The following is a 12,590-nucleotide window of genomic DNA, read 5'->3' as shown; positions in this document are numbered from 1 at the left end:
GTTTAATTTGTCCTCTGTACTTTTATCTTCATATTCACAAATACAGATGTCTTTAGTCAGTTATACTTTCATTTTTTTCAGACAAAATGTAAATATAAACTCTAAAACAAACTAAAAAAATTATTTTCCGGCATCTGAAACATCTAAAGCAATGTATTTGTGGGGTAGATGTTGAATTTAACTTTATTTGTAATGCAGAAGCATCATGCGGGCATTTTCCAGATTATACATTTACAGAGTTTTAGTAATAGTTGAAAGTCGTTTTACTTGCCAAATAAGGTCAGAGGGCGGAGTTTATTGTTTGACGCCACCATCATCAAGCGAAGACGGCCCCCTTGCCCCGCCCTCACAGTCCGACGATATATGTCTTGCGTGGACAAGCAGGAACTCAGTATCTGAAGCCGGCTAAAAGCGGTTTAAATTGGGATTTTTTTTTATTTAATCAAAGACTCAAAGCAATCAGCAGTGTCTTTTTATTTGTCGCTTTAAGATCTGATTTTAGTTTATTCAACCGACGTTAGTGTTTAAGAAAGAGCTAGAGCATTTATCGTATCTAACGTTACCCCCCGCGCGCGGGGAAAGCGTCTACGGGAAGTTGACTGGGCGGGCTACTGTGTCAAAATATCTAAATCGATTTCATCGACAATTTTCTTTGAGTGGTGAGTAAAAAATATTTTTTCCTATTCTAGTTTGTACTTGGTGGTATTTGTCGTTCTTTCTCGTCGACGTTTTTTTCCCTTTGCTAATTTGTGAACGGTCAGAATGAGCGCGAGCTCCTGGCTTTGTCAGCTGACTCGCGGTGGTCGAATGTGGAAAAAATACACACGTCTATTTACGATTATTAATTGATACGGTGTCACGGATATATGTTGTTTAAATGTGTTTTGGTATGTTTTTAATTAAGTACTTATGATTTTTAACGTCATATTAGCTGTTAGCGGGTGTGAATGAATGACGACACGTGTTGTGCGGAGGGGACACCCGGCGCGCACAGAAAAGATGAATTTCGCATTGTTAACCTAAAAAGGCGTATCAAATTCGTTTTTCACTAGTGTACTTTTTTATTTTCATATTTACATCAGCGTATCTAAAATGGGTTAAAAGCTGACGATTTGGGGTTCGTGAGTGATTTGTTTCCTCAAGCTAACGTTAGCGAGGAAGTGCGTGTTTAGCGCGAGCGGGGAGAACTGGCTGAAACAGCCCTAAGTGACAGGCAAACACATTTCGTGATTTTATTTTCTGCGTTTTCTTTGCCAATAAAGGCTGCATTGCAGTAATGTGCTGGAAAGCCACATGACACGGATGTGTTGGCTGCTTAATTTGAATGCAAGTTGCTGTTTGTTGTCACAATGCCTAAAATAATAATCAAAGTGTTTCCTTCTCCGGCTTGTTAGGAAATATATTGGCTTTTTAATGCTACATTTTCCTTCTGTGAATGTTTTGACTCGATGATTGTAGCCAAAAAGCCATAAGATCATTGGATTTCGTTCATGCATAGGCAACGTTAACGTTAGATGCCATATATTTTATTTTCAAAAGTTTTTGTTGTATGATCATGCATGCATTCATGTTTGTCTGTTCTCGATGCGTCCTCTTTTGTACAGTGAAAGAGTTTTCTAGAAACTTTTAGCTCCCTCTATGGCGAATAAAGTAGTGCTAATACTGCGTTAGTGTGCAATAGCAGACTTATGTCCAAGTTATAGTGGCTTTGCAGTGAAATTGTTACGTAACACGGGAACCTTCCCACTTTTCCTCTTTTTTTTTCAGGAATGAGCTACCATTCACCCATCGTGTCTGTTGCACAATGGATGTCCTCTCTGTCTGCCTAATTGCCCAAGCCAAAACAAACCGTAACAGATCTAGTCTATTCAGAGGATAGCAATAGGCCCTCACTCCACCCTCTCCCTTGACGTTACATATCAGTTTAGAGCAGTGCAGATTCTCCCTCTGGTGTCTGGATTGCTTTGATTTGCTGGTTTAGTGAAGGGCGAAGGTAGGTCTGAGGCAGAAAAACGGATTTAGAAACACTAGTACCTCAATTTTCTGGGGATAAAATATCCAGTGTGCTGCTGCTTGAATTATTTATACATATTTGGTTCTATTACCTGTAAGATTGTGAAGTAAATTATTATTTTTTTTCCGTATAACTTGAAAACCATCTGCGCACCATGGTATCGACAACTCTGGCCACGATAGCGCTTGTGAGCAGCACCATTGCCGGGTTTGCTCCAATCGATACGGCAGACTATCTATGGCTCCTAATCCTAGGTTTCGTCATAGCGTTTATCCTGGCCTTTTCAGTGGGTGCTAATGACGTTGCCAACTCGTTTGGGACGGCAGTGGGTTCAGGTGTAGTTACCCTTAGGCAGGCCTGTATTCTTGCTACTATCTTTGAAACTGTGGGCTCTGTGCTGCTTGGAGCAAAGGTCAGCGAGACCATCCGCAAAGGCATTATTGATGTGACCATGTATAACGGCTCGGAGCATGTGTTGATGGCTGGCTCAGTCAGCGCTATGGTTGGTGAGTAGCTGATGAAGTGCTTGTACAATACATGTTATTACTTATTATTATATATGCAATTTGAGGTTTCTCTTTTTGAGTGTGCTTTTTTCCCCCCACCACTCAACAGGCTCTGCTGTGTGGCAGTTGGCTGCTTCTTTTCTGAAGCTACCTATTTCTGGGACCCATTGCATCGTGGGGGCTACCATTGGCTTTTCACTTGTCGCCAAAGGTCAGCAGGGAGTCAAATGGTGGGAGATTCTTAGAATCGGTGAGTCGGCAGCATTCACATAAACGATCCATTTGTCATTTGAACTTGTATGATTAATACTGTTGTCAAGATACTGGAGGTGTGTTAGTTTCCTTAAAGTGTATTGTTCTTTGTTCCCTTACAGTTGCTTCATGGTTCCTCTCACCTCTCCTTTCCGGCATCATGTCTGCCATTCTTTTCTTCTTTGTTCGCAAACTCATCTTACAAAAGGTAAATAAAAGGATCTTATCTTTCCAACTTGGTCTTAATGGGTTACTTGTATGTAGAGTGAGAAGAATATAATATCACACCAAGGTTGAATGTTGGCTAAAAGTGTATTTTGTCATTTGCAGAAGGATCCAGTGCCCAATGGTCTGAGGGCCCTGCCATTCTTCTACGCCGTTACAATGGGAATCAACCTGTTCTCCATAATGTTTACTGGAGCTCCTTGTGAGTATTTCTGAATTCCTGCCCTTTTCATGCCCATTAACATCCTGAGCAGATGCCCAGACTCTGCTAGACTGTGTTTACAGTGCATAAGGCAAAGCAGTGTTTAACCAGTGGGCAATGGAGAACTCAGTGGAGCACTCATGACATGGACATGTGGTGTCTGTATTTATGACCTCAGTCAGTGTTTTTTCCTTCTCCGTCATAGGAGAGAAAAAACAGTGGAATAAAGAATTCACGCCCATCAAAAAGAACCGTCAGCCTCAGTAGAGAAAGCACTACGTTTTTCGTTTTTGAGTGCTGTTAACTGTTGAGCTCTGAATAATTTTTGCCTTTCAATTTGAAGCCTTATTAAATGAGCAACTTTTGCTCCTTTTTTGTTTCCTTTTACCTACAGGGCTCAACAATTCAAGAAGTCAACTGGCCTGGGCCATTAAATGAAGGCTACAGGCCAGGGTATGACGTGATATGCAGCCTAGGAGTGTGTACACGTGCACTCCAGGCGGGCGCTCTTTACGTAGGCACAGCAAGGTGCAGCATACACACATGCACTTAGCAGCACACATACATTCTGCTTTAAACACCCTAATGCTTTAAGTTTTTTCATATTTGGACAGTCTATAGTTATGCAATGCCAGTTTTCTTTCTGAATAGTCTCTGTTTAGTACTTAAATATTAAAATAAGATTATGTTAAGTTTGTTACAAAACTCAAAAAGTGATAAATCCATTCAGATTATGCCTAGTGGTTTTCATCTGATACATGTAGTTTCTAATGACTTTTAAAGATTTATAGTCTCAAAATTAAAAGGCTGTCCTCTAGAGCCCACTTAATAAGTGCAAAGTCACTTCAGGACCCTGAATCAATTAGAATGAGGTTTCCCATCAGCTGACGCACACAGCACGTGAGTTGTCTGAAAGCATCAGGACAAGGACATGTATCCTCTCACAGTCTCGCTGACAATTCAGGTCAACATAGTAATAGAGCCATCTTAACATACGGTTATCTTGATCTTTAGCCACACTTAGTTACATTGTCGTGTCATCTGCTGTTGGATTAGCTTTAAAGCCAGCAGATCACCAGACACAGTCCCTTAACTCCGCCCACTCTAAACCTGTTTAAGGCTGTTCACTCTGGATCATTTATTCCAAGGCTTCTCCCTGGACAGGACAATACCAGCACTCGCCAGGGGGGGGGTTGAGAGGCATGCGGCATGTCATGAATCGTTGATCAACCTCTTTTGTGTGCTGAAGGGTGCTGGGTGCTGAATGTAGGTGCACATGCCCTGTACAAATTCAGTAAGAATGTGGCTAGGTGGAGTTTCCTTGAAGCGGTGTGTTTGCACTGGTACTTGGAACTCCTCGTTCTTCTGGTTTTATTTGAACTGTTTGTGCAATATGAGGATGATAACTCATTCCAATGCACATACTTTGCGATGAACACATCTAGTCACTGGTCCTTTTATAATAAACCACCTTTCCTTAACCTGGTGCTGTAACCCACCCCCAATTTCTGCACACAGACATATGGTCATTCAGCATCCACAGTGCCTGTAAATTTCACCTCATGCAAAATACAGATGACACACAAGCCCTCAGCATTTGAGACTGAAGTAGGCAAACAATTATTTGTTTGTTTGTCTGATTTATTTGTTTGAATTATTACTTTAATTTAGTCAGCTAGTTCTCACAATGACTACACATGAAGGCTGAAATAAACCACACGACTTTTGTCTTAATTTACAATCTGGAGGAATCGACACTAGTTGCCAAAATTCGGATGGTAGATTATGTAAACAATGATTAGTCATAATTATGAGTGATGTGACTTGATTTAAAAATTTTGTAACTTAAGCTACAAAAACGATTCAAATAGGGACCATGCACGTTAAATATGATGGTGTGCTGTATGATAACTCCTGTCAAGATAAAAAGAACACTTTTTAAGGTGTTTTTCTTTGTTGTTATCTTGATTGTATGGTGGATCTTGCTGAAGATTAGATAAACAAAGCCTCTCATTTTCTTCTTAAGAAAAAAAATTTCATATAGCTCTTTAGAAATTCTGAAAATGTGCAATTCTTGGAAAAAAAATCTTACGTGGAATTCCTTACAGTTTGTCTTAAGAAATTTCTTTAGAATTTTTTTGTGAATCCTAAAGGATCCTTTATCCCAGCCCTTAACTTGTATTACTCATGCTCTTAATTTAATAACAAGGGCGATAATGTTTGGCTACACCCTCCCGCCCCCAGTATGTCTATGCTTATTTTCCGGTCTGCTTTCTCTTTGGAAAAACAGACAGTGGGGTGTTTTGGTTGCCCCGGGGATATAAAGCAAACACGAAAGGCAGCAATAACAGACTTTGTGGATTTGAAGTGGAATGTTTTTATATTTGGCCAGGCTTAGTCTACATGACTCAAAACAGTTTACGGTGTCAAAAAGAACGTTTTGTTTGAAGCACCAGATTCATTTGCGGATGCCATACTCAGTGGCATGGGTAAAACAAAACAAAACAATAAACGGTTTGTATCCTCACCAAATATCTTCCTGGTAGTACTAAGTTACAATATCACATCATAAACTTTTTTTTTTTTTCTTTCATGTTGTCTGTTAATTATCAAAAACTGTGTGTGACCTTTGCAACAGACACACGACGGTCAAAGATCACAATCACCATAATTGCCATAAACACCAGTTCCCAGCCCAGGTTTATGAATGATTCATAAACCATCGGCACGTCACCAGGATGACAAATAGTGCTTGAAAGTGTCTGGAAAAACAACTTGTGTTGTTGTGTAATAAAGGCCATGGGATAGCAGATTTTATTGTGAGGCAAAGCAGGAAATGAATCCACTTCCATTCATTCATCCCACTGCATGGTTGTGGCCTGGCTGCTCCCCTTTTGTGGGAGATTGCTATTCAAACTACGTCGATGCAAGCATGAATGCAATCCCTGCCTAACCCACATGCACAGGGCTGCATTTCTCACACACTGAGCAGGAACCGTGCCAGCCGGCCATAAGTGATAACTGGGCCCCATTTGTTGGCCTTTCTCTTATTTCCATCATTCACCCCCTCAACTCTGCTGGCCACACCTGTTCTGTGCCTTTAGATGCTGCTAAGTCATGTTAGAAAGTTCAGCTGTTCCTCCCTTCTGTAACTCAGTGCCCTCTCTAAAAAATGTCTTTGAATCTTGTCTCCGGAGATTGAACTGGAGTTGCATAACCAAAGCACACAGCGTCACTGCATGCCCCTGCAGTAGTACGTGCATGTGGCAAGGCACGGGAATTTATGCCCCACTGCTCCCTGGCCTCTTATCTCTAAACCTCTCTTACTGTTTATTTTTCACATTCCTGCTCCACCTAAGCATTTTATTTCCATCTCATTTGGACAGTTTTGCTCCAAATATTTCCAATACCCTTTTTGGTCCCATGAACTTAAGTTGACACATTTCATTGTCTGTGGTTCTGGACCCCATGGGGAATTTGTAAATGGCTGACTTGCTCAGCCAGCACTCTTTCTTGAAAATGCAGCACACATTCTTCATTACCACAGCTAACACTGCAGTCTTGGCTCAGATATAACCTTTCTGCAGGAGTGGTCACATTTATTTTCCCCCACTCGTCCTCTCAAAGAGACGGGGGGTGATATCTTGCCGCAGTTGCCTTTTAAGGCACCCGCACTTGTTGAACATGGTGTGTTGGCCTTGTGCGCTGTCTTGTCACTGCAACATTTTGCTGCTGTTTGCACTCACATCTCACCTGAAGTGTTATGTAAGAGGACAAGCCTTGCGACAAGGATATTTGACACTTGGTTGCAGTGGTTGTTTTGGTTTGCGTTTCTATCGACTCCTAAACAAGTGGAGCAAGTACATTTCTTAAACTCTTCATAATAGTCTTTTAACTGAAAATGATAAATGAGAGCCAGTGGCCTCTAAGTATTATTCTCTGAATATGCATTTCTTTTCTTCAGAAAGGGTGTGAAAGCAAATTCTAGATGCTGCGAATTCACTTCTTACATCTTATTAATATTCAACTCCAACTCCATTACTAACAACCGGGATTCCACAATGTCCCTGTCTATTCCCTAATGCTGTTTGTATTGTTGGTAGCACATGCTGCCTGTTGTCTCAAAAGCACCTTTCCTTTCCTCCCCTCCTCAAAACCCCATTTGGTCCCTTTCCCCCTGTGACTGATGGGACTGCAGTGCTGGGATTCGATAAGCTGCCCTGGTGGGGAGTGCTGCTAATTTCCATCGGCTTTGGCCTGGTCACCGGCATCTTCGTTTGGTTTGTTGTCTGCCCTCGACTCAAGAAGAAGATTGAATGTAAGTATCTATTTTTCATTTTGTAATTGTTTATGATCAGTTGCACTAAAACTGAATAGAATAGAATAGAATGTCATAACTGGTTGCATATCACTTCCACAACCCGGTTGGGTAGCTTAACCGATGCCAAGTAGACTACTTTAAAATGTTAAATGTGTGGGGTGCCACAGGAGTTTTTATAAGGCCCATTACAGATGTTGTGTTGCACTGTACTTTGATATAACCTTTGAATGTTTTTTTTTTATAATTTAAATAGGCTAAGTACACACTTTAAATCAGAAATGTCCATGCCCTATAAAATCTGGATGGCAATCTGTGGACATGAGAGATTTATTAGCCTTAGGGCTAGCACCAGGTGTTTGTGAGGATAATACCCTACAGATTAAAGATTGGCAGTGGACAGCAGTTTTAATAAGTCACTTAGAAAGACAATATACTCTTTAAAGGAATGTTCTGGGTTTAATACAAGTTAAGCTCTGTCAACTCTGGATATGCTGTGCAAAAATACTGAATGTATGCAGAATGGTTTGCAAGCAGTTTTATTACATTAGTTTTTATGTAGTGTTGTAGCTATTATATACTGTATTGACATTTATTACCTTGCTCGGATAACTTTTTCTGTAGCTTAACTGCATGTCACACATACAAAATTGAAATTTGTGTTGAACCCAAGACTTTCCTGTTGCACAGCTAAAGTTGAAAAATACAGTAATACGCATCCATTGTAACAGCTGTGATCTCAATTACAGTTCACAATGAACAAAATTTGATGGCAAACAAATGTTCCCTAATCCTCGATTCACATGACGGACAAAAACACACAAAACATTCTAATACCAACTGCACTTTCAAGAAATACCAGTTTTAGATATGGAAGTTTAACACAAACCAAGTAGTCTGTGTTGTCTATCTAGATCTGTATAGTCGGAGGCTGTGTATTAACAGCCTAATTGGGTCATAGTGATCCATTAATTGGTCTTTGCCTAGTAAACCGGAATAGCCGTGGGCTAATTGAGGTGTTGGCGCAAGCATCTCCGTCTCGTCACATTAAGGTGTATGGCTACAGTTTGAGGTGGCATTTGCTACTAAAATAGAGTTCAAGTACGCTACTCGGCAGATCAGTGGACGATGGACCGAGTTATGTCAGACTGTCCTTGAAATGTAGGGTTATAGTGACAATTTAAGCAAACAGAGTGTTTGCCTCTTAAAGTTTATAGAATCGAGCGCTCATGTGATGGCCATGTGAATTGCCAGTGAATAAAGTCTCACCAGCCTTTGTACTTCTCACAAATGATTGATCAGATTCCTTATGGTTCTCAATTAATTGTTAATTAAACATTTATTATCTCAATAAATGTAAATTAATAAAATTGATTTAAATAAAACATTTGAACACTTTTTTGTTGTTGTTGTTGTTTCTAGCAATCATGGAGCTGACTATAATCTTTAATCTATCTTGTTTGATATACAGGTAAATTAAAGTCTTCCAGTCCCTCTGAGAGTCCTTTGATGGAGAAGAGGGAGCTGCATGAAGCTCACAGTCCCATCCTGAAACCTGTCCCTGAGGAATCCAGTGCCCTGTCCTCTAACCCCCCCTCTTCCCCACCTCCTTCTGAGGAGCGCAAAGTCACCTTTAACATTGGGGATTCAGATGACCCAGATCAAAAGGACTGCAAAGAGTCAGAGACAGGCATTGGTAAGTCTGTAGGGTGTGATGCCTCACATGCCATGCCAATCATGACGCATGCTTACTGTTTTTGTCGCAGATCAATCATGTAAATTAATTCTGTCTTCAGCTGCTCCAAGGACCCACGTTCAATTCACCACCGGCCCCAGTCAGATTCCTAGCAACGGTTACTCTCAGTACCACACAGTTCACAAGGACTCTGGCCTCTACAAGGACCTGCTGCACAAACTCCATCTAGCAAAAGTGGGAGACTGCATGGGGGAGGGTGGCGAACGGCCCATCCGCCGCAACAACAGCTACACCTCCTACACTATGGCCATCATTGGCATGTACGGAGAAATCAAGCCCAAAGAAGCTGACTTCCGTGCTTCCGAAGACGGAGACAAGGAAAAAGCCAGCACCCAGGAGAGGAAGCGCGTCCGCATGGACAGCTACACAAGTTACTGTAATGCAGTGGCAGAGAATGGTGCACCTGAAGGCCTCGGCGAAGGTGAGGTCACTTTGGAGATCGTTGACGAAGATCCTGGGAGTAGCCGTAGTTCTTTGGAGGAGGATAGAGCTGATGCTGACAGACCGGAAGTGTCGATGCTCTTCCAGTTCCTGCAAATTCTAACCGCCTGTTTTGGCTCCTTTGCTCACGGCGGAAATGATGTCAGGTATTATTGCATTGAGCTGTACAATGCTTAAAATTGTGTTCACAGATTTTAAAACTAAGATTTGAGCTTGTTTTTTCTCTTTTGCTTTCAGTAATGCAATCGGTCCCCTGGTTGCTCTATGGCTGGTCTATGACAGTGGGTCTGTTGTATCAACTGCACCAACTCCGATCTGGTTGCTGCTGTATGGAGGAGTAGGCATCTGTGTCGGTCTGTGGGTCTGGGGCCGTAGAGTCATCCAGACCATGGGCAAGGACCTGACCCCCATCACCCCGTCTAGGTATAAATACATACCCATGTTGTAATATTAGGCACCTGCTGTACAGAGCAAAACCTCCCAATTGGCAGACTTACCTAAACTATACTTTGTTTAATTTCAGTGGTTTCAGCATCGAGCTCGCCTCTGCTATCACCGTTGTGGTTGCTTCTAACATTGGTCTTCCAGTTTCCACCACTCACTGCAAGGTAAGATTGGCCTATATGTAAAACAGACTGATGCAAAGCAAGTCCTAGACGGAGATTATTTGAATGAGATTGATAACTACAGCTTGTTGTCGTTTGTGGTTTTTAGGTCGGGTCAGTGGTCTCTGTCGGCTGGCTGCGCTCCAGGAAGGCAGTGGACTGGCGGCTTTTTAGAAACATCTTCTTGGCCTGGTTTGTCACTGTACCCATCTCTGGCCTTATCAGCGCGGCCATCATGGCCCTGTTCACCTACGTCATTCTGTGAGGCCTTAAAAGTCCTCTGCTCTCAAGGAGGAACAAGGATCCCCAGAGAGAGGATGAGGGCATGTCTCAACCTTCCCTTCTCTGTTTCTCTTATTTCTTCCCTCCTGTCATCCTCGTGATGAGTGGGGGATGAAAAGGCCCCTTTCGATTGAGCCTGTGATTTTTGGTTGCATCATTTTTAGCCTGTATTGATGATTTGTGTGCATTGCACCATCACATGCCATTGGCCAGGGAAGAAAAGTTCATCACTAGAATGGTTGCCATTTAAATTCCCTCTTGTACATATGTTAAATCAGTTTTTTTTAATGTAATTATGTACAGAACTAAAGGGTTTTTTAAGGTAAAACAACAATTACAATGCAGTATTAGCTAGACTTCCTTTGACATGCATTTTTCATTACTTTGTCATTTGAGTTCCTTACAAAAGCGGTGTAAAGAATTTAGGGAAGAGCAATGGAGTTCCGTTTTTATTCTTTACATTCGGTAAGCATGAGTTTTTCACTTTTTCTTAAGCAGCCCTGACTTAACTCACAAATAGAGCCTTATAACTCACATTTTTAGTCCTGTGAGGGTTGATTTGCAAAGAAACTGGTCACTCACATCATGTTCCTTAATACAATTTCAGTGCCCTTTTTCAGATGTCTTGATCTAATTTTAGTTCTTTTGTAGGTTACACTACAAAACAAGCCTCTTGGTAAACTAAGCAGTTTCCAAAAATATTGATAGTCCAGGCGTTCCTTTAGTGCTCTTTTTTTATTAATGGGTTCCAGAACATCAAACTCACCTGCGTGTTTTGCACCACTGTAATTGAGCTGTTAATATTTGCTCTGCTTAGCCCAGCTTTGAATAACTATAACAGACCAACCTGTACTTGGAGATGCAGTTAAACATCCCAGCAGCTACTGCTACGATTCAGCTTTTCCTTAAAGCACAGAATGCTCTGCTGTAATTGGTATGCTATTGGCGACTCTTAAATGCAGCGCATCCTTGAATGTTTGCTGTAGACAATTGAACTCCATATGGTGGATTTCGGCCCTTTGTGTTCAGTCACCATGGCTGCTGGATGAAGTGTTACTAAAATGCCCAAATACGTTATGCCCGTATTACCAGAGTAATGCTGCCCAGGGGCCAAAAGATCCGTTTTTGGAAATTAAATTTATAGATGTATATATAAAAAGTCCCCTGCAAAAATGGACCTCTTATGTTTAAAAACAACAAATAAGCCTCTTTTCCTTTGAGTGAATTACAGTAATGCTTTGCTGTGTTGCTTAATATCTGACACAGTGAATTAAACGTTGATGAAGTGAGTGAAGTTTACTTGCGCTAGATTTGAGACCATTGGCGTTTCTGTAAAACTTGATGGCATCCAGTTGGTTGGTGTAGCTCATCTCCTCCAGCCTTCTCATAGACCTACTGTAGTACTTCTGAGGAATGTAGACCGATACAAACATGTATATGCTTATATTTTACAAACCCTACAGCAACACGTATGACTTGCCCAATTTATTAGATGGGTGTGGGACAGTGGTGTTAAATGATGGTTTGGTCTGAAGGTAGCAGTGGTGTAGAAAGATCACAGCATTCTTTAACTGGATGTGAGGATCTGCATTGCTGTGAAGCCATTTGTGAATGGTTATTTGGTTTTAAACTCAACACATTTAGACCTTACATAGTTGCTGTAGTTGCCTTAAGGATGGTTTTTTTTTTTTTCTTTTCTTTTCTTTTGTTACCAAAGAGTGGGAAAAAAACATGTTTTATTTTGTATATTGCGCTTTGGGATGAAAGATTAAAATGTCTTTTTGATTATCATCTGTCTGCCTGCTTATTTAATTTTACTAGTGCTGATGGTATTTTTAGGGATATGCAACTTTGCATCTTTGGTCCAAAAATAAGCTGGGACAATGCAGCTGATATAAATAAAGCCCAAATGAGCCCCCAAGGACTGTAGACGGCGCTGGCCTGGATAAATGTCCTAGATATGTTCTCTCACACCACCTACATCTGCTG

At 41.2% G+C, this 12,590-nt stretch overlaps 1 protein-coding gene across 1 annotated transcript; it reads left to right on the top strand.

Annotated features, from left to right (window-relative positions):
* Nucleotides 1–354: 354 nt before the first annotated feature.
* On the top strand, nucleotides 355–12,392 carry slc20a1b (solute carrier family 20 member 1b). The gene is made up of 11 exons (XM_039675594.2): nucleotides 355–659; nucleotides 1,768–2,520; nucleotides 2,630–2,770; nucleotides 2,895–2,980; nucleotides 3,103–3,199; nucleotides 7,398–7,517; nucleotides 8,989–9,213; nucleotides 9,314–9,860; nucleotides 9,952–10,137; nucleotides 10,238–10,322; nucleotides 10,429–12,392. Exons 2-11 carry the CDS (start codon nucleotides 2,169–2,171, stop codon nucleotides 10,582–10,584), a joined length of 1,995 nt encoding a protein of 664 aa, XP_039531528.1. The 5' UTR covers nucleotides 355–659; nucleotides 1,768–2,168; the 3' UTR covers nucleotides 10,585–12,392.
* The last annotated feature ends 198 nt before the right edge of the window (nucleotides 12,393–12,590 follow it).

This window comes from Pimephales promelas, chromosome 23 (genome assembly GCF_988280905.1).
Source record: "Pimephales promelas chromosome 23, fPimPro1.hap1.1, whole genome shotgun sequence".
NCBI classification, from domain to species: domain Eukaryota; kingdom Metazoa; phylum Chordata; class Actinopteri; order Cypriniformes; family Leuciscidae; genus Pimephales; species Pimephales promelas.
Note: the sequence above shows the minus strand (reverse complement) of the source record. Positions and strands in the feature narration are given on the sequence as shown.